The sequence below is a fragment of the Hypanus sabinus genome, chromosome 4 (assembly GCF_030144855.1).
Source record: "Hypanus sabinus isolate sHypSab1 chromosome 4, sHypSab1.hap1, whole genome shotgun sequence".
In the NCBI taxonomy this organism is placed as follows: Eukaryota; Metazoa; Chordata; class Chondrichthyes; order Myliobatiformes; family Dasyatidae; genus Hypanus; species Hypanus sabinus.
Window position 1 is genome coordinate 44,835,169 of NC_082709.1, and position 20,921 is coordinate 44,856,089.

At 39.1% G+C, this 20,921-nt stretch overlaps 1 protein-coding gene across 1 annotated transcript; it reads right to left on the reverse strand.

Moving 5' to 3' along the window:
• Positions 1 to 13,168: 13,168 nt before the first annotated feature.
• Positions 13,169 to 13,522, reverse strand: LOC132392241 (small nuclear ribonucleoprotein Sm D2-like). Its single transcript, XM_059966078.1, has one exon. The coding sequence runs from the start codon at positions 13,520 to 13,522 to the stop codon at positions 13,169 to 13,171; it is 354 nt and encodes a 117-aa protein (XP_059822061.1).
• Positions 13,523 to 20,921: the final 7,399 nt, after the last annotated feature.

Consider the following 20,921-nt stretch of genomic DNA (forward strand, 5'->3'; position numbering starts at 1 on the left):
CATACCACAGGCTTCCCCACTCTGTCTCACTAATAAAGGGACAGAGGTGTCACCCTTTCCCAGCAAGAGGGAGATATAAACAAAACATACATCAATGTTGCTTGTTGGTTGTTGTATTTCACTGTCATTCCCACAGGAGTTATCTTTCATCCAGTATAAGTTCTTAATTGGATATCTTCAGGCTTCAGTTCAGTATCATTGAAATGCTGTTTAAACTCATTTTGTGGAATGACTGAAAAAGCTGAGTCCAATTCCATGTTATTTAATTTGCCATTCACTTCTGGTATAAACCAAATTGCTTGTCCATTCAAAATGCCGGTGGAATGCAATAGGCCAGGCAGCATCTATAGGAAGAAGTACATTCAACGTTTTGGCACTGGCTTCCTGCGTTTCACCAGCATTTTGTGTGTGTTGCTTGAATTTCCAGCATCTGCAGATTTCCTCGTGTTTGTTTGTTCATTATCAGCTTTCACATAGTAAATCTGAGGGCTACCCAGTCCTATACCCCTCTTTTCATTATCAGATTTTTCCTCAACAGTATGAAGATTAATGCTTTTTTGGACACTGTAATTTCACTTTTTATTTTTTCTCTTCATCATGCAGTGCCCTTATTTTTGTCTTCTCAGCACGCTCTTTGTACTTGTTTTAGTTTGTTGCATGCCTTTAAACCTGCATCGGTCTGGTGCATCTGCCCCTACCACAATGGTAACATAACTTGTTCGGCTAATTCAGTTTCTTTTTAGACATTGCCAGTTTGTTCATGCTCACTTTTAACTCAACTCAATTGCGTCTGTCTTTTGTTTCCATTGAAATTGCAATTTCAACTACTCTTCTAAATGAGAATTCTGCTTCCATTGTGGGCTGTTTTTGAAAGCTTTCTTGTAAGATTCCATGAAGTAAATTATCTCTCAGTGAGCCCATTACTGAGCTGACAATGCTCACATAATCACTTCAATTCAGCCACATAAGCTGAAAGAAATAGACTCCCTTTCCTTTTGATTCCGCTTATGAAACCTAAGGAATTCTGCAATTAACGACGACTTTGTTCTAAATATTCCTGCATTACTTCTATGATATCAGCAAAGCTAATTTTGGATGATTTGGTTAGAGCAGTCAAACTTCTAAGTAAACTATATGACCTTCCACTGATACACTCAGCAAAACTGGAACTCACTTTGCATTGACTATTTCATTTGCTTCAAAATCCTGCTCAATTCACTCAATATACAATATCCAGTTATCTGTTGTGTAATCAAATGCATCTATCTTTCTGATGCAGCCAGCCATTACTGTTTGTTTATTTATCTATTTATCTATTTATTATTATCACCTGGTACTCACTGTTTATGAATACATGAATTTGTCTGTTTTCCTCTTTTTTTATTTCACTCAACCATTTCTCACTTCTTGCGAAGAAAGCCTGTTCTGATTTTTGTTTAAATTCACACATCTTGCTCCAATTTTTGTAAAACTTGAAAGTCTCTCTGTGCTTCAACAGGTGGGTAGATAGTTGTCATGGGTTCATTTAAAACTTACTCATCATCACTGTTATGTTTTGTAACTCCAAAACCTAAAACTAATTGAAAGTGAAAGCATGGAGCCAGGATATGTGAGTCTCAGTTTTGTTTTGCTTTTTAGCAAGGTGTTCAGATACAAAGTGGTGGTGTGATAACATATGACATTCTTGTACTTTGTACATATAACCCATAATGAATTATATAAGCAACAAAAATGCTTAATCAAAATATGATTGAATCACTGAAATATTACTCAAATATTACTGAAATATTAAATACACAACAATTCCTGATCTACCCTGTGTGCTAGATGATTCACTGTTATATATCCAACACAAACTTTGAAATTCCTGCTTGAAAATTGTTCTGTGAATACATGAGAGAAGGCAGCCAATTCCTGTATTGATATGACTATGCCAGTTAGTTGAAAAAATGCTACTTATTCCTTGGCAATAAACATTTAATAGATCGGACAAAAATAAAGTTAATTTATGACTGAACATTTGGGATATTTACATATGATTGGCCATAGGTAATTTATTCACTCTAAAATTTAATATGGCGTTGTTGAGGATCATAATTGCATGCAACACCATTCTGTTGCAATATTTGAGTGATAACTGTTGTCTAAATAAAAATGGAGCCAGTTTTACTTTAATCACTCACAAACAAGTAATTGAACAGTCGAATGTATCAGTGTTTATGCAAAAAAATCATTTATGTAAGCCTATCTTAAAAACATCAGTTCCATCATTATCATCTTATTAATTTAGCAGAGCCATATCACAGCTGATCATTCTCCAGTAATATAATTTGTAGCAGACCATGTGTAGCAAAACCATCTGTACAGTGCATACTTAATAACAGAACCTTTGGAGTAAATGCCTCCGTTTATTGAGAATTAATGTTTATATAAAATTTGATTGGATTCAATCAATAATTCAGCTTTGTTGGTCTGGGTGTTTAACAGTATGAATAATGCTGACATCATTGCCTTCCAAGTACAGCTTCCAGCACAATTATCCCAAAGAGACGTTAAGCTGATATTAAAGCATTAGATGCCGCAATCAATGCAAATGAATGTTTTTAAATTTTACAATAAAGTTGCTACAGTGGGCAAATTCTGGAGAAAAGGAGGTAAATTCCCCTGTTGTTTGAGTCTTCACAATTATTTGGATTAATTGAAGTTGCCTTTGCTTCAACTATAATCCTGTTGCAGCCCATATGTTACACTATGCTTGTTATGGGCCTATTATTTTGTCTGTTACGAATTAGTTGTATTTTGGTATCAACTTTTATTGCTTTATAATCACATAAACTGTTAAGTTGAGCATCCCTCAGACCTGTTGGAGTATTTTCTCAATAAATAGGTCGAGAGAGTGAGAGTTTTACTCCTTTTGTGCTTAGTATTTCTTTTTTTTAAGCAAATGGGGAATTGAACAAAACTGCCAGTTGCGCAGTATGTTCTTTCACCAATGGAGAAGCAAATTAGAATAGACAAGCACCAGGGATGGCTTTGTAGCTACTGCAATTCAAGAGGGGAAAATCACATGGTGATATCTCTAACAAAACAGTTTAGAGATAGTGTTGAATTGAGGATTGTATGTTTTGCACAACCTAAATGAGAAGCTTTGTAGTAAGAGTCTGTTGATTATATTAAGAATAAGAAACATTGTTAGACCTTTTACTAAAGCATATGTGTGTGGAAGACCAGAGTTCTTTAATAATAGATCAGTATAATACATGAGAAACATTCAGGAAAAGGGTTGACTGGTGATGAGAAGTGCTCTGAAGCCATGTTCTCATCCATTTCAGCTGATTTGCCAGGGCAATGGGATCAGGAGTGATAATGTCGAACATGAGGGAGTTGGTTTACAAACAGGAGCGATGTGTAGTGAGACTCCAAGCAAAGAGAACCTGGTGGTAGGGCAAAATTGCAGTCAACAGAATGAGTTGCAATGTAGAAAGTGGACAACATTGAAAAAGGTGAATACAGGACTAAAGCTGCTATACTTGAATATGCGCAGTATATGGAGTAAGGTCGATGAACTTGTAGCACAGTTACAGATTGGCAAGTATGATGTTGTGGGCATCACTGAATCATGGCTGAAAGAAGATTATAACTGGGAGCTTAATGTCCAAGGACATTATTTTATTGAAAGGATATGCAGGAAGGCTGAAGGGGTGGTATGGCTCTGTTGTTTAAAAAAAAAAATTAAATTAAATCATTAGAAAGAGGTGACATAGGGTAAGAATTGCAAGAATAAAAAGACCCTGATGGAAGTTATATATAGATCCTCAAACAGTAGTAAAGATGTGGTCTATATGTTACAGCAGGAGATAGAAAATGCACAAAAGGGCAATGTTACAATAGTCATGGGGGATTTCAGTATGCAGGTAGATTGAGAAAATCATGTTGGTGTGGGTTTCCAAGAGGGAGTGTTTCTAGAATGCCTATGAGATGGCTTTTTAAAGCAGCTTGTGGTTGAGCCCACTATGAGATCAGCTATTCTGGATTTGGTGTTGTGCAATGAACCGGAATTGATTAGAGAGCTTAAGGTAAAAGAACACTGAGGGGAATTATCATATTCACCTGAAATTTGAGAAGAAGAAGCTAAAGTCTGATGTATCAGTATTAAAGTGATGTAAAGGAAATTACAGAGACATGAGAGAGGAGTTGGCCAGAATTGATTTGAAAAGAACATTGGCAGGGATAACAGTAGAGCAGCAATGGCTGGAATTTCTGGAAGCAATTTGGGCAGCATTGGATATATATATATATATCCCAAAGAAGATGAAGTATTCTGAAGGCAAGATAACACAACCGTGGCTAACAAGGTTAGCCAGTTAAAAGCCAGTATAAAACCAAAAGAGAAGCCATATAATGAAGCCAAAAATTTGTGGGAAGTTAGGAAATTGGAAAGCTTTTAAATACTAACAGAAGGCAACTAAAAAAATCATTAACAAGGTAAAGGTGGAATATGAAAATAAGGTGGCCAATAATATTGAAGTAAATACCAAAAGTTTCTTCAGATACATAAAGTGTAAAAGAAAGACAAGAGTGGAAAGGTCATAATGGAGGACAAAGAAATGGCGGATGAATTGAATAAGTATTTTGCCTTGGTCTGCACTGAGGAAGGCATTAGAAGTATAGTGAAAGTTCCAGGTATCCAGGGGATGAAGTGTGTGAAGTTACCACAATGTTACCACACACCTTGGGAAACTGAAAGGTCTGAAGGTAGATAAGTCACCTGGACCAAATGGTGTACACCCCAGGGTTCTGAAAGAGGTGGCCGAAGAGATTGTGGAGGCATTAGTAATGATCTTTCAAGATTCACTAGATTCTGGAATGGTTCTGGAAGACTGGAAAATTGTAAATCTCACTCCACTTTTTAAGAAAGAAGTGAGGCAGAAGAAACTAAATTATAGGCCTGTTGGCCTGACTTCGGTGGTAGGGAAGATGCTGGAGTCGACTGTTAAAGATGTGGTTTTGGGGTACTTGGAGGTACGTTATAAGATAGGCCGTAGTCATCATGGTTTCCTCAAGGGAAAGTCTTGCCAGACAAATCTGTTGGAATTCTTTGAAGAAATAACAAGCAGGATAGACAAAGAAGAATCGGTCGTTGTTGTGTACATGGATTTTCAGAAGGCCATTGACAAGGTGCTATACATAAAGTTGCTTAACAAACTACGAGCCTGTGGTAGTTTAGGAAAGATTCCAGTATGGATAAAGCAGTGGCTGATTGGCAGAAGGCAAAGTGTGGGAATAAAAGGATCCTTTTCTGGCTGGCTGCTGGTGACTAGTGGTGTTCCACAGGGGTCTGTGTTAGGACTGTTTCTTTTTATGTTATATGTCTATGATTTGGATGATGCCTTTGTTGCAAAGTTTGCAGATATTATAAAGATAGGTGGAGCGGCAGGTAGTTTTGAGGAAATTGGGAGGACACAGAAGAACAGACAAATTAGGATAATGGAGAAAGAAGTGACAGATGGAATATAGTGTCAGGTAGTGTATAATCATGCATTTTGGTAGAAGAAATGAAGGGTTGACTATTTTCTAAATGGAGAGAAAATACAACAATCTAAGGTGCAAAGGGATTTGGAAGGCTATATGCAGGATTTCCTAAAGGTTAATTCACAGGTTGAGTCTGTGATAAGGAAGAAAAATGCGATGTTGGCATTCATTTCAAGAGGACTAGAATATAAAAGCAATGATGTAATGTTGAGACTTTCTAAAGCACTCTGTGTGGTGAGACTTCACTTGGAGTATTGTGAGCAGGTTTGGGCCCCTTGTCTTACATTTATCCAGTTATGTTATATGATTCAGAATATTGGACAATATCTAGTAACATGAGGAAATGAATTGAAGCAGCAGAGATGTGGTTTTTGAGGAAGATGCAAAGAATATCATGGATGAAATGAATAACTAATGAGGATGTCATGAACAGAGCAAGCACAAAAAGAGAAATAATGTCTGAGATCATGAAAAGGCAACGTGACTTCATTGGACATGTGATTAGGAAAGAGGAGTTAAAATGAACGGTAATTATGGGAAAGATCGAAGGGAAGAAAGCAAGAGGAAGGCAAAGACAAATGATGATGGAGACAGCAGCCAGAGAACTGGAAATGAATGCCAATGAATTGATCCACTTGACCCAAAACAGGAGTGTGTGGGCCATAGCAGTCAAAGCTCAAACTGAGCACAGCACCTGATGATGATGATGATGATGATCTTAGAAAGGATAGGCTGAAACTGGAGAAGGTTCACGAAAATGATTTACGGATTAACCAGTTTGTCCATGAAGAGCGTCTGATGGCTCTGAGCCTGTATTCACTGCAATTTAGAAGAATAAGTGGTGACCTCATTGAAACCTAGTGAATGGTGAAAGGCTTTAATAGAGTGGATGTGGAAAGGATGTTTCCTATGGTGGGAGTGCCTAAGACCAGAGGGATGTCCATTCAGAATGGAGATGAGGAAGAATTTCTTTAGCCAGAGAATGGTGAACCTGTGAATTCATTGCCACAGGCAGTTGTGGAGGCCTAGTCTTTATGTATATTCAAGGCAGAGGTTAATAGATTGTTGATTGGTTAGGGCATGAAGGATACGGAGGGAAGGCAGGAAATTGAGTCTGAGAGGATAAATGGATCGGCCATGATGAAATGGCGATACAGACTTGATGGGCCAAATGGCCTAATTCTGCTATATCTTGTGGTTTTATTTGCCTGTTTTGTTTATAACCCTTTCTTCATTCTCCTCACAATTTATACCACTGATATATTATACTTAATATCAATAAACTATGATGTATTATATTCAGTCCCCTTTTAGCCTCCTAACCAAAACAAAACTGTTTATTCCTATTCTGCTTTCTATCTCTTAATTAACCATCAGTACACAATTATCATTAACTCCATGCACTCTAATTACTTTTTCGTGTGGTACCTCATTCAAGGCCCACAGTAAGTCCGAGTGCACCAGATCCACAGGTGTCCTCTTATTCATTCTGCCAACTCTAAGCTCAGATGAGTTGCTGGCCTAGGTTTCTTTTTCATTAATTTATTCTAACCCTGCTACTTCATTTTTCTTCTGAACCTTGACTCACTTGCCAACACCTTCATTGTTATCACAGCACACACGAACACTACAAACGTACATGCCAGCATCCACTGCCCTACTAGACCTATGAGCCATAAACATCTCTGATCCTTTTATTTCTTAAGTGCTCTTGATAATATATCCTAGCATTTTCACTAACATTCATATCGAGTTAACTGGTGTGTAGATCTTCGGTTTCTCTTCACTTCTCTCTTAGGCAGCAGCATAACCATTGGTACTTTCACACGTTCTGCAGATGTATCACGGAGAGCATCCTGGTTGCATCACAATCTGGTATGGAGGCGCCAATGAACAGGATGGGAAAAAGTTGTAGAGGGTTGTAAATTCAGTCAGCTCCATCAAGGCACCAGCCTCCCTACCATCGAGGCCTTCTTGAAAAGGTGATGTCTCAAGGAGGCAGCATCCATCATTGAGGACCCTCACCATCCAGGACATGCCCCCTTCTCATTGCTATTATCAGGATAGAGGTACAGGAACCACCCCAGTAATCACCTTCCTTCCATTTAGCAGGAAATAAAGAATCATCTCTGCATGGACATCCAGACTGAAAAATTGCTTTCTCCTCGGGTCTGTTGTGCAACTGAGCAATGCCCCATTTTAGAGTTGTATGTTTTTAATTCAGTTGTAACTTAGATCTAGCTTGAATCTCAGACATTATTTTAAATGTAGTCATTATGTTTTTAGTAATTGAACTGCTAGTATGCTGTCTTGCTCTGACTGGAGTAACACTGCAATCTTATTGTCCTCACATTTGCAATAAAGCTTGAGCTGAAGACACACACTCAAGTCTTTCAGGAATAGCTTCTTCCCCTCCACCATCAGATTTCTGAATGGACAATGAACCATTGAAATCTACCTCATTTCTTCCTCTATTTTTCCACTACTTACCTATTTAATTTTTAATATATTTTTCTCATTGTAATTTATAGTCATTTTTATGTCACAAACAAGAGAAAATCTGCAGATGGTGGAAATCCAAGCAACGCACACAATGTTGGAGGAACTCAGCTGGCCAGGCAACGTATGGGGAAAAAGGTGCAGACGACATTTCAGACCGAGACCTTACTGCAGGACCGGAGGAAAATAGCTGAGGAGTAGAGGAATAGCTGAGGAGTAGAGGAATAGCTGAGGAGTAGATTTGAAAGGTGGGGGGGGGAGGGGAGAGAGAAACACAAGGTAATAAGTGAAACTCGGAGGGGGAGGGATGAAGTAAAGCACTGGGAAGGTGAAAGGTTCAGGTCATAGAAGAAAGAAAAGGGGGGAGGAGCACCAGAGGGCTTCGATAGACAGGAAAAGAGATGAGGTGAGAGAGGGAAAAGGGGGTGAGAAATGGAGAAGGGGTGGGTAGGGGGCATTACCAGAAGTTTGAGAAATCGATGTTCATGCCATCAGGTTGTATTGCACTGTACTGCTGTGGCAAAACAACGTTTCATGCTGTGCCTCTGTGATAATAATCCTGATCCTATTTAGCTTTACGACATCTGAGGATGAGAATGACATTTTACCATTACCATTATTTCATTCTTGGACAAAGCTGTCTGAGAAGCATGTGAAAATATCCTGTTATCTCTGAGTATTGATGAGGATTTCCTTGACTTAATTTAGGTGCTAGCATTAAAATGAAGCATTGAACATGTAATTGATTTATAATGTGTAACATTCTTATTTTGATCTCTGGATAGCTGCTCTAGTACATAAAGAATTTTGGGAGATGTCAACCAGCAGATCTACTATATTCATTGACATCCTGTTCAAAACCTGGGAGTGCAGGTTATCAGGTCCTGAGGACTAATCCATTTTCTATTCTCCTAGTTTGTCTGATACCTTTGTTGTACAACTGTCTGGTCTCCATTAATTATAGCTAATTTTTGAGGTGGTCTCTGTACCCAGGCAGCCACAGAATAAACCTGAACCCACATGCACTGGATTATCAGTTGCATGCCTCTGAGAACTGTAGTCATTTAAGTTAATGCATTAAGTATCACTGATCCTTCCATAATAGGTGCCTGCATTTAAGTGTAAGACCCTTTATAATGCTTCACATCTGGCTCAAATCCCTGATTGTGTATGTTAACATTATAATTCTAAACTCTTGCAGAGGAGTTTAGAATATTAAAATTTAGATTTAGGGTTAGATTATTAATGAGAAACAGCATTGTGATTGTATTAATCTTATTTCTATGCCAAGTATTCACACATGGAATGTTCCAGTAATTTATCCCCACCTCAAGCAAATAGACAAACATATTCTTCGTTATGATGAATTACTTTAGTTCTGAGTAAACTGAAAAGAATTCACTGTTGTAGGCATTATTGCCTGCATGCCATAAAGCTAAAGTTTAGATCTTGGCATGATCTGGATGGTTGGTATTGTTCTTGTGCATTCAGTAAGTTTTATTCTGTGATAATTTTTACCTTTCTTTCAATCTGATAAAGGTGCAGGTCTGTAAAAAATCTTCTACAGGGATTTGGGGTTCATGGGTTCCAATGGGAGTGGGTGCATGCATGCGTATTTGTAGCATCAGCGTGTGCTGTCATGGTGAAAATGTGTTTGCATGTGAGCCAAGGACCCTGAAAGGGGCATCTGGACCAGAAAGGAATGAAGTGAAAGAAGATTCAGGAAGCACCCTAGATTAGTGTGAACCACTGCCCTTTGTGTCTTGCTGACACTCAGGTGCTATACAGATTTAACATTTGACTGACATATGTTGGAGCTCATTGAGGATGTGTCAAGAGAATCGGGAGTGGGGGGGGGGAAACTAGTGGAAGTAGAGTATTTGGCTTTTTGGAAAACGTTCAATAATGTTAGTAGGTTGGTGAACAAGGTCAGAGTAAAGGAATCATCACGTAATATGCTGACACTGACTGAGAATTGATTCTCAGACAGAAATCAAATAGAGAGAATAAACAGATCACTTTCAAATTGATAAGCTGTGACTAATGGGGTAGACCAGGTCCAGTGGATGGGCCTCAGCTGTTCACGGTTTATATCCAGGAGGGCATCAGCTAACATAGTCTGGACTCCTTTACCTCCAGAGAAACGAGGCAGCAGAGGCTTTAACGTATTCAAACTGAGAGTGACAGGTATTTAAATACAAAGGAGTCAAGGGGTTTGAGGAAAGAGAGCTTAACAATGTTGTTGTAGCTCAATATTGCATAGTCGTGATCTTACGGAAAGGCAAAATAGACTCAAGGAGCTGATTGGCCTACTCTTTCTTATGTTCTTATGTTGTTATTATTGTTGGGTCATCTTCGTAGAACTGGAATTTCCTGCTTCTCTTTGCAGCAATGATAGTCTTCAAGCCATGTGCAAACCCCCCCTACAAGATTGGTATTGGACACTCAGTGACATTTTCTGCAGATACACTGGCGGGCCTGCCAATGATGCCCAACCATTTTTTGCTTCCAGATACCCTTATTTAAAAAAAAAACACCTCATCTGCCCTCTTTAGCAGCATTCTTGTGATCTCATCCTCCATGAGCTCGTGATACCATTTGGTGCTGCCTTAGATGTTGAGCCTCATGACACACCTTCAGACCTTGTCCCACACCGAGTGGAGTGTCGAACCGAGTGACCATTACTCTCCTTGTCCTCTATTGCTGGTGTGCTCATTGCTATTTAGTTATCAGAAGGAAGATGGGTACAAGATGAAGGAGTGATAAGGAAAGGAGTCACTTCTTTCACAATGCTCTAGTCTTTTTCCCAGGGAAGAAGGACCTTACCATTCACGATGTATGCTCTAGCTTCTCTACTGCTCCAAAAGTGCATCACCTCATAATCTGGATTAAACTCTATCTGCCATACTGCATCAACACGTTAATATCACTCTAGAGCCACAGATTGTTAACTGTTGCTTCCCAGGTGCCAGGGTCAGGGATGTCTCGGATCACGTCCACAACATTTTGGAGAGGGAGGGGGAGCAGCCAGATGTTTTGGTGCATATTGGTACCAATGACATAGGAAGGAAAAGCAAAGAGTTCCTGAAAAGAGAATTTAGAGAGTGAGGTAGAAAGCTGAGAAGCAGGACCTCCCGGGTAGTAATTTCTGGATTGCTGGTTTGCCACATGCCAGTGAGTGTAGGAACAGGATGATTTGGCAGATAAATGTGAGACTGAGAAGCTGGTGCAGGGGACAGGGCTTCAGGTTCTTCGATAATTGGTATCTGTTCTGGGGGAGATATGACCTGTTCAAAAGTGACAAGTTGTACCTGAACCCGAAGCGGACCAATACTCTTGCAGGCAGGTTTGTTCGAGCTGTTGGGGAGGGTTTAAACTAACGTGTCAGGGGTGTGGGAACCGAAGTGAAGGGACTCCGGATAGGACGGATGGTAAAAAAGTAAAGATAGTGTGCAGTCAGATTGTCTGGAAGGGCAGCTAGGTGATGGGACTTAGTTCAGCCTACAAGCTGGGTATCAAAAGATTAGGGGTGCAGAATCAGAAAAGATAACAAATGCGGTACTCAAGGCGTTGTATCTAAATGCACGGAGTATAAGAAGTAAGGTGGATGATCTTGTTGCACTATTGCAGACTGCCAGGTATGACGTTGTAGCCATCACTGAATTGTGGCTGAAGGATGGTTGTAGTTGGCAGCTGAAAGTCTAAGGTTACAGGTTATATCAGAGGGATAGGAAGGTAGGCAGAGGGGGTGGTGTGGCTCTACTGGTAAAGAATGGCATCAAATCAGTAGAAAGATGTGACAAAGGATTGGAAGATGTTGAATACTTATTTAAAAAAAACAGTTAATAAACTGCAAGGGTAAAAGGACATTGATGGCAGTTACATACAGGCCTACCAACAGTGGCTGGGAGGTGGACCACAGGTTACAACATGCATAGAAAAGGCAAGCCAAAAGAGCAATGTTATGGTAGTCATGGGAGATTTAACATGCAGGTCGACGGGAAAATCAGGTTGGTAATGGATCTCAAGAGAGTGAGTTTGTTGAATGTCTAAGAGATGGTTTTTTAGAGCAGATTGTTGTTGAGCTTGCTAGGGGATCAGCTATACTGGATTGGGTGCTATGTCAGAGGTTATTAGGGAGCTTAAGGTAAAAGAACCCTTAGGAACCAATGATGACAATATGATTGTGTTCAACTTGAAATCTGGCAGGGAGAAAGTAAAGTCTGATGTAGCAGTATTTCAGTGGAGTAAGGGAAATTACAGTGGAGTGAGAGAGGAGTTGGCCAAAGTAAATTGGAAGGAGCTGCTGGCAGGGATGTCAGCAGAACAGCAATCGTGTACATTTCTGGAAAAAAATGAGGAAGATGCAGGACTTGTATTCTAAAAATGAATAAATACTCAAATGGTAAAATAGTACAACCATGGCTGACAAGGGAAGTCAAAGCTATTGTAAAAGTAAAAGAAAGGGCATACAACAGAAAGAAAATTAGTGGAAAGATAGTGGGAAGTTTTTAAAAACCTACAGAGAGCAAGTAAAAAATCATTAGAAGGGAAAAGACGAAATATGAAAGCAAGCTAGCAAATAATATCAGTGGATAGTAAAAGTTTTTTTCAAGCACGTTAAAAATCAAAGAGAAATGAGAATGGATATAGGAGTGCTGGAAAATGAGGCAGAAGAAATAATAATGGGGGACAAGGAGATGCTGGTGAACTAAATGAGCATTTTGCATCAGTCTTCACTAGCAGCATGGCTGATGTTGTGGTGTGTGAAGGAAGAGAAGTGGGTGCAGTTACTGATACAAGAGAGAAGGTGCTCAAAAAGCTGAAAGACCTAAAGGTACAAAAGTCACCCAAACCAGAGGAACTCCATCTTGGGGTTCTGAAAGAGATAGATTTAGAGATTGTGGTAACATTAGAAAAGATCTTTCAAAAATCATTGGACTCTGGCATGGTGCCAGGGGACTGGAAAATTGCAAACGTTACTCCACTTTTTTTTTCATCAAAGTGATAGAGTTTTTGTTACAAATGACACTAAACAGATATCATTAGGAAACTGATACATACAATAAAACCAAAAACCTGATTTTTTAGTCGCTTATGTCGTGCGATCAGTTACAAAACTCTCAGAAAATGGCGTTCATTTGCCTGTGATCAGTGGGTTCCTAAGTACGACAGTCACAGAGTCCCCTCGAGGGAACATCTTAGAGATATATCGGTCCTTGTTGACAGGTTTTGACTTCTTGACTTTTCCGCTCTTGGGTACCTCGGTCCACATCTCTTTCACGTTTTCTAACACCATGTTGCAATGCCTGTCAAAGGCCTTGACTCTGCCAAGCAGCTTGTTGTTGTTCCAGCAGTTAATAAGGCCCTGTGTGTTATTTTTGACCGACTGTGTCAGAACAGAGAGGGGCCCCGTCTTAAACTCCTCTTCCTCTCTCTTCTGCAGCTCCTTGGGAGTCATCTTGCTCTTTGGCTTGTTTAACAGACTCATGTTTCCCTCTCTCCCTGTGGTGCCGGATCGCCTCCTCAACCCGCAGCTGCACTTCGTCTTGTTACTCCACTCTTAAAGAAAGGAGGAAGGTAGCAGAAAGGAAATCATAGACCAGTTAATCTGACCTCAGTGGTTGGGAAGATGTTAGAGTCGATTGTTAAGGATGAGGTGATGGAGTACTTGGTGACACAAGACAAGATAGTACAAAGTCAAACATGGTTTCCTTCAGGGAAAATCCTGCCTGACTAACCTGTTGGAATTATTTGAGGCGATTACAAGTAGGATAGATAAAGGGGATGCAATGGATGTTTTATATTTGGACTTTCAGAAGGCCTTTGACAAGGTGCACACATGAGGCTGCTTACCAAGTTAAGAGTCCATGGTATTACAGGAAAGTTACTAACATGTTTAGAGCATTAGCTGATTGGTAGGAGGCAGCGAGTGGGAATAAAAGCATCCTTTTCTGTTTGGCTGCCAGTGACTAGTGGTGTTCCGTAGGGGTCGGTGTTGGGACCACTTCTTTCTATGCTGTATATAAATGATTTAGATGATAGAATAGAAGGCTTTCTTACCAAGTTTGCAGATAATACAAAGATTGGTGGGGGGGCAAGTAGTGTTGAGGAAACAGATAGGATGCAGAAGGATTAGGAGAATGGACAAAGAAAGTGGCAAATGAAATATAATGTTGGAAAATGCATGGTCATGCAGTTTGGTAGTAGAAATAAATGTGCACACTATTTTCTAAATGGGGAGAAAATCCAAAAATTTGAGATGCAGAGGGACTTGGGAGTTCATGAGCAGAACACCCTAAAGGTTAACTTGCAGGCAGAGTCAGTGGTGAGGAGGGCAAATACCATGTTAGCATTCATTTCAAGAGGTCTGGAATACAAGAGCAAGGGTGTGAGGCTGAGGCTTCATAAGGCACTGGTGAGGCCTCACCTTGAGTATTGTGAACAGTTTTGTATCCCTTATCTTCGAAAAGATGTGCTGGCGTTGGAGAGGGTCCAGAGGAGGTTCACAAGGATGATTCCAGTAATGAAAGGGTTATCATATGAGGAATGTTTGATGGCTCTGGGTCTGTACACGCTGGAATTCAGAAGGATGAGGGGGGATCTCTTTGAAACCTTTCGAATGTTGAAATGCCTAGACCGAGTAGATGTGGAAAGGATGTTTCCCATAGTGGGAGAGTATGGGACAAAGAGGGCACCCCCTCAGATAGAGGGGCGTCCTTTCAGATCAGAAATGTAGAGAAATTTCATTAGGGTGGTGAATTTGTTGCCACATGCAGCTGTGGAGGCCAGGTCATTGGGTGTTTTTAAGGCAGAGATTGATAGGCTCCTGATTGGACGTGGCATCAAAGGTTACGGGGAGAAGGCCGGGAACTGTGGTTGAGGAGGAAATAGAAAAAAATGAAATGGTAGAGCAGACTGGATGGGCCAGATGGCCTAATTCTGCTCCTATGTCTTATGGTCTTATGGTCTATATAGATCCTTGCAAAGTCAATGTCTCCATCTGAGCATTCACTCGCCATGTCACTCATTGCCGACCTGCACTGCCTTTCTCTCTACCTGTAACTCTTTATTCTGCATTTACTTTTTGTTTTACTTTGTGCTGACTGAATGCACTCTTGTAATGAATTGATCTGTATGATGTGCAGGACAAGATTTTCACTGTACCTCAGTACATATGGCAAAAAAAACCAACACATCCAAATCATTCACGTATATTACACACAAGGATCCGAGAACAGATCCCTGTGAAAAACTGCTAGTCTCAGGCATCAAATCACAATATACATTTCTGCCATCACCTCCTGCCTCCTACGGCAAGCCAGCTTTCGATTCCATTTGCCAATGTGACCCAGGTTCCATTGGCCAGACTCCCTTATGGTGTTGTGGATTATTCTGGACTAATGTGAATATAGCAGATAGTAATTCAAACAAGAACCAGTCTTCAGTTTTTATTGTAAATTGCAAGCAGCAATTGTTGAAAGTTAAAAGCACACCTTTGCAAATAAACAGTACTGTCTGTGGAGCACAGGTTGGCTTACAGCCAGGGTTCGGTTGGTAGAAAATATAGTTTGAAAACTGAGATGTTCGCCTATCTATTAGCCAGGTGTAGGATAGTGGGATTATATTAATTGGCCTGTATCAAACTAGGCAACATGGTTGCACCTTAGTAAACAAGTTCAAGCAAGCTTGCTGACTAGACTGATATTATGACTTTGCACAGTAAGTCAGCTGGGATATTTTTGTACTCTGACTCAGCTTGGTAGCATTAATTTGGGGTGTCTGGGATCTCAATCCCCAGAAGCTTCTAGACATTCTGTGTAAATTACTTTGGCCCAGCAACGGTGTTTGAACATTCAGAGGTAGCTGCCATTGTAGATGTGTAAGTCAAACATTGTCAACCCAGAACATTGAAGTGAATGATATCATTTTAACTTCTGAAATTTGTCAAACTCCTTACTGAAGTTTAAGTAAACCACATCTATTACACCGCAGTTATTAATGCACTTTGTACGCTTCTCAAAAAAGTCAGATTGTACAAAAGTGCAAAAGTGGCGAGGCTTCTCTTATTCATATGTACTGGACCTGTCCTAGTCTAGAGAAATTTTGGAGAGATGTTTTCCTAACCTTATCCCACATTCTGAATTGCCACTTAGAACCTAACCCTTTGATTGCTCTTTTTGGTTCCTTGGGTGAGACAGATATACATTTGAGTCTGACTAAACCTCGAACGTTATCTTTTGCTTGTATTCTGGCTAGACATTTAATTCTTCTTGGGTGGAGAGATGTTGCCCCACCTAAGCATGCTCAATGACTTAATGATATTATATCCTGTTTAGACCTTGAAAAAATTCACTACTCACTTCTTAATTCAGACATGAAGTTTCATAAGGTGTGGGGACCTTTTCTTGAATATTTTCATAACTTTTCCTTAGATTAAGTTTTTTTTCAGTCCGTTACTTTCAGCTTTTTTTTCTTGGTAGTAGGAATTATTATCTTCTGTTCTTATTTCCATGTACAGGTTTGGGGGTTTGAATGTTCTGATTTATATTTCCTACATTTTGCAGTGGTTGGTCTGGAGTTTCTTTTCTTGCGGTGGGGGTGGGTACTAACTTTACACAACTTTAGTTTTAGTGCTTTTTTATCATTATTTTGAATCATATTATTGTATGTTTATCTTGCACTGTATTAATCTCTTATTTTGGTCTTGGGGGTTTTTTTGTTGTAGTGTTGTAGAAATACATTAAAAAATCAATTAAAAAAAAAAGTCAGATTGACCAGACAAAATGTGCTCTTGACATGCCCTGCAGTCTGCCTCTGTCCCTCTTTTCATTGATCCTGAAACTTAGAACTTTTTTTCCAGTACCTTCCCCAACACCCTTGTTAGAGTCGTGAGCCTATAATTACTAGGCTTTCCTTTGTTGCATTTCTTGAAGAGGTGACCGCATTTGCTCGCTCCAGTCCTCTGGTACCTCCCTTGCGGTCGGTGAAGTTTTAAATATCTCAGTTAGAGGTCTGAGAAATCTCTTCCCTTACCTCCCATAGCAGCCTGGGATAAATCTAATCCAACTCTGTGGATTGATCCATCTTTAAGCCTGCTAATGCAATAAGTTCCTCCTCCTTATTCATGGGGACCTGCACAAGACTTTCACCTGTTCCTTCACCCCAATGGCTGAGTCCACTTCCATTGCAAATACAATGAAAGCTCTTAACTTAGATTCTCTCCTGTGCTTTCTGTCTGCATGCACAGATCATCCCTGTTGTCCAGCATATATCTTTATCTTTAGTACACTCCTAAAATGTCCTCATATTTATATTAATCCTATGCAATAGTGATACTGTATATTGTTACCCCTTTGCCTTCCTAATTAGCTTTTTATCTGTCTTCCTACACTTTCTTTACTCTTAACATCTCCCATCTTTAGTTCTCTATACCTGCAATGAGCTTCCTTTTTAACACTATATATCGCTCAATATCCCTTAACATCCAGGGTTCCAGGTACTTATTACCTTTGGCTTTCACCTTAAAAAACATGGAGGGCCTGAACTAATGCTATTCCTACTTTGAATTCCTCTCATGTAGATTTACCTGCAAGAAGATGCTCCCGGTTTATCTTTATCAAGTCCTGACTTATTTTCATAACATTGGCCTTCCCCTAATTTAAGACCTTTAATCTTGTTCAACCATTTCCATCATTTAGTGTATCAATGTAACCTTGGAAGCTGAGTGTCCCAGTGTTCAAACTAAATGACAATAACAGTTATCCCAGCAAGTAGTTCTGGCTCCACACGCAGAGCATTTTTGTTTTCCTTAATGGGCTCTATTCTTTCACTGGTTATTCATTTTTCCTTCATATACTTACTAAGTGCATTCAGATTTACCTTAATCTGGTCTGTCACTTTGTTACCCCCTTTGCTTTCCTAATAATTTTATAACTTTTTGTCTTTTGAATTTCCCAACCTTTGCCCTCACATGCAACATTCCATAATCTGAGATATTATGTAAACGTCATAGCATGAATTTCCTGCCATTGATGCCAGTGAAATTGGCTCACTGTTTGCTGGGATGTAGGTGGTCTCCTGGTGTACAGGGCTGCTGCAGATTATAATGTGGCTACCTGGCAAATCATTAATAAAACAAACCTAAGAGAGGAATTCTTCTTCTAGCTATCTCATTAGACGCAGCCATCATCCAGTGCTGCATATGTTTAAAGCCGGCAGAAGTAATTTTCCCCTCCTCCCACAGGGTGGGATTCCCAACACAGAACGGGATACCTGCCAAAAATATTTGAAATTAGATAAAGCCTTCAAAATTGAATCAGCAGAACACGGCAGAGGCAAAGTTGAAGCAGAAATCCGTAGCTATAAATTGGCAGAGTTGAAATGGTACTTTGGAGACGTGCCACACATATCAAATTATATTTTCCTGTAAGTGTGCTGAAAATACAAAAGTCATTGACACTTATGTCAAGGTTAATTGAAGGGCAGAAAATATATTCAAAGAGCAAGTAAAAAAGGTATCTGTAGTAATGTTGAATTTCCTGGGACCAACTGCAGAAGCAATGTCTAATTCAGAAATCTTGTTTCAAACTTAAGCTTGAATCTTGGTAAATAGTACTAAATTATTTGCTTTGGAAACATTTTCTCTCTTAGCATCTTCTACTGAAAACCTGTATTCACTAACATACTTTTTTCATATTAACAGTAATTTCTTAGTTGATTCAGTTATAAAAGGTAGTAGGGAATCTGAATTATTTTGCCTCTTTTAAAGGTCATTTAGATGTGGTCAAAGATTTCTTGTCCTGTATTAGGAAACAAAAATAATATGGCTGTAGTTTGAAGACCATCAGTAGCTTATTCATTTATGACCTGTAGTTACTTGCAGAATGATGTGAAATTAAAGTTTATTAGCTGTTTCCTGTCACATGCCTCTCCCCTGGGTTATGGAGAGTATCAGGAATGAATTGTGAATATAAATGCATTTTCATTAATTAGACAGGCTGACATGATTGTGACCTTTCAAATAAAGAATTTGTCAGGAAACTTCTGCAATATTTTTCCACTCATTCCTATTTATCACTAACAAATTCAAACATAAACAACATCTGCATTCTTAAAATTAATTGTGTCTGTTCACAATTCTTCTCCTTTGGTGTAAAATGGCCATAAAATTATTTATATTTTCAGGTAACTTGCAAGTGAAATGACATTCTTCAGAATTTTCTCAACAGAAGTGGGCGGAATGTTGAAGCAGGAATGGGCCTAAGCAAACATTGAAATGAAACATTGGGGCTGTGTGTGCCCAGTTGAATGTGAAGTTGCTGCACCCACGTGATATGTAGACAAACTCACTTGAAGTAGAGGGTCTATTTGTTCCAGTGTAAGCAAATGATCTTGATGATCTAATTGGCAGTGTGCTCAGTCTTCATTATTGTGCAATGAAGTTTTGGTAATGAAAATTAACTTTTGCAAGTGTAATAACTAATTCTTTCATATTATAATAGTGCTTGTTGTTTTTTGAATTATCTGCAATGAATTTTAAAGCTCTCCTGCTTACAGTAACATTTCACGACATGTGCTGGTGATACTAAACCTGATTCTGATTCTGAAATAATTCAATATTAGTCATCCATCATAGCCTATTCAAATGCCACTTAATCAGACCCAGGGTAATGCTCCAGCAGAGTTGCAGACCACATGAGAACCGAATGATAGAATTAAATATATTCCTGTTAGTTTTTAACATAATGTTGGGTTTATTTTAAACCTTAATACAAACAGTAACCTCTTTTAATTTCAAAAATACACATTATCCTTAGTTATGCACAGTAAATACAACAGGTACACAACTTTTGCTACATTCATTGCCATTAACTTGATACTTTCTCATGTTTCTTCCTCAAAGCAAACACCCATGAAGCTTTTCACTGTTTCAGACCTCTTCACATGGTACATGCCATGCCTTCTGGCAATGGCACAATTGCCCTGTTCCCTTGCTGAAAGCTCTCGTTGGGGCATTAGTAGAAATTGTATATTGCACTGTGTCTTAAACCTATAGTTACCTTGATTTCATGCTAAGAATGTAGCATAACAAAACATAATTTGTGTATGTGAGAAGTTTTTGGAAAAAAAAGGGTTTTTCAGTTCCAGGTCTCCATTTTCATTGTTACCATGTTGACTGTGCATTAATTGATTTTAATTGACTATAAAGCAGTTTGTGATATTCTGACATCATGAAAGGCAGCATAGATATATTTCCTGATTTTTGTCATTGGGCATCCAAAAATGCCAGAGATTTGCTTTCTTATCTAAGTCAAAGACAGATGAAGTCATGCTGCAAATACAACATTCAATTGTTCCCCTACTTTATCCCACTTTCATTACAATTTTCATCCACTTATAATGCTCATACTGGATTTAAATGAAAAAATATTAAACTGGCTTGTGGTGCAGAGAGGAAAAAACAGAGGCTTATGTCACATCAATATGAATAGACTTAAATTGTAATAGTAAATGTTGGCAGTGGTCAAAGCACCTTTTAAACGCAGACCATAATGGTGAATGGAAATTTGTAGCAACAATTCAAAGCTTACAAAAGAGATGATTTCAAAGTCCGGGCACTTAAATAGGTAAAGCACAATTAAAATTGCTCCTTAGGAAGAATCTTGTAACTTGAGCTTGTTCTTGAAAACAGAAATATTTCTGAATGATGTCTTTTTAAACAAATGCCAATTATTGACCAACACTGTGATCCAAACAGAAAGTTATTGTTAATGGAAAGGTAGTAATCCAAACAGTTCCTTACACCAGATGCCTGCTAAATTGTTTTTAATTCTCAGTAGACAGTAGATAACCAAACCTAGAGAACCTAGTAATAGCAAAGAGGAAGT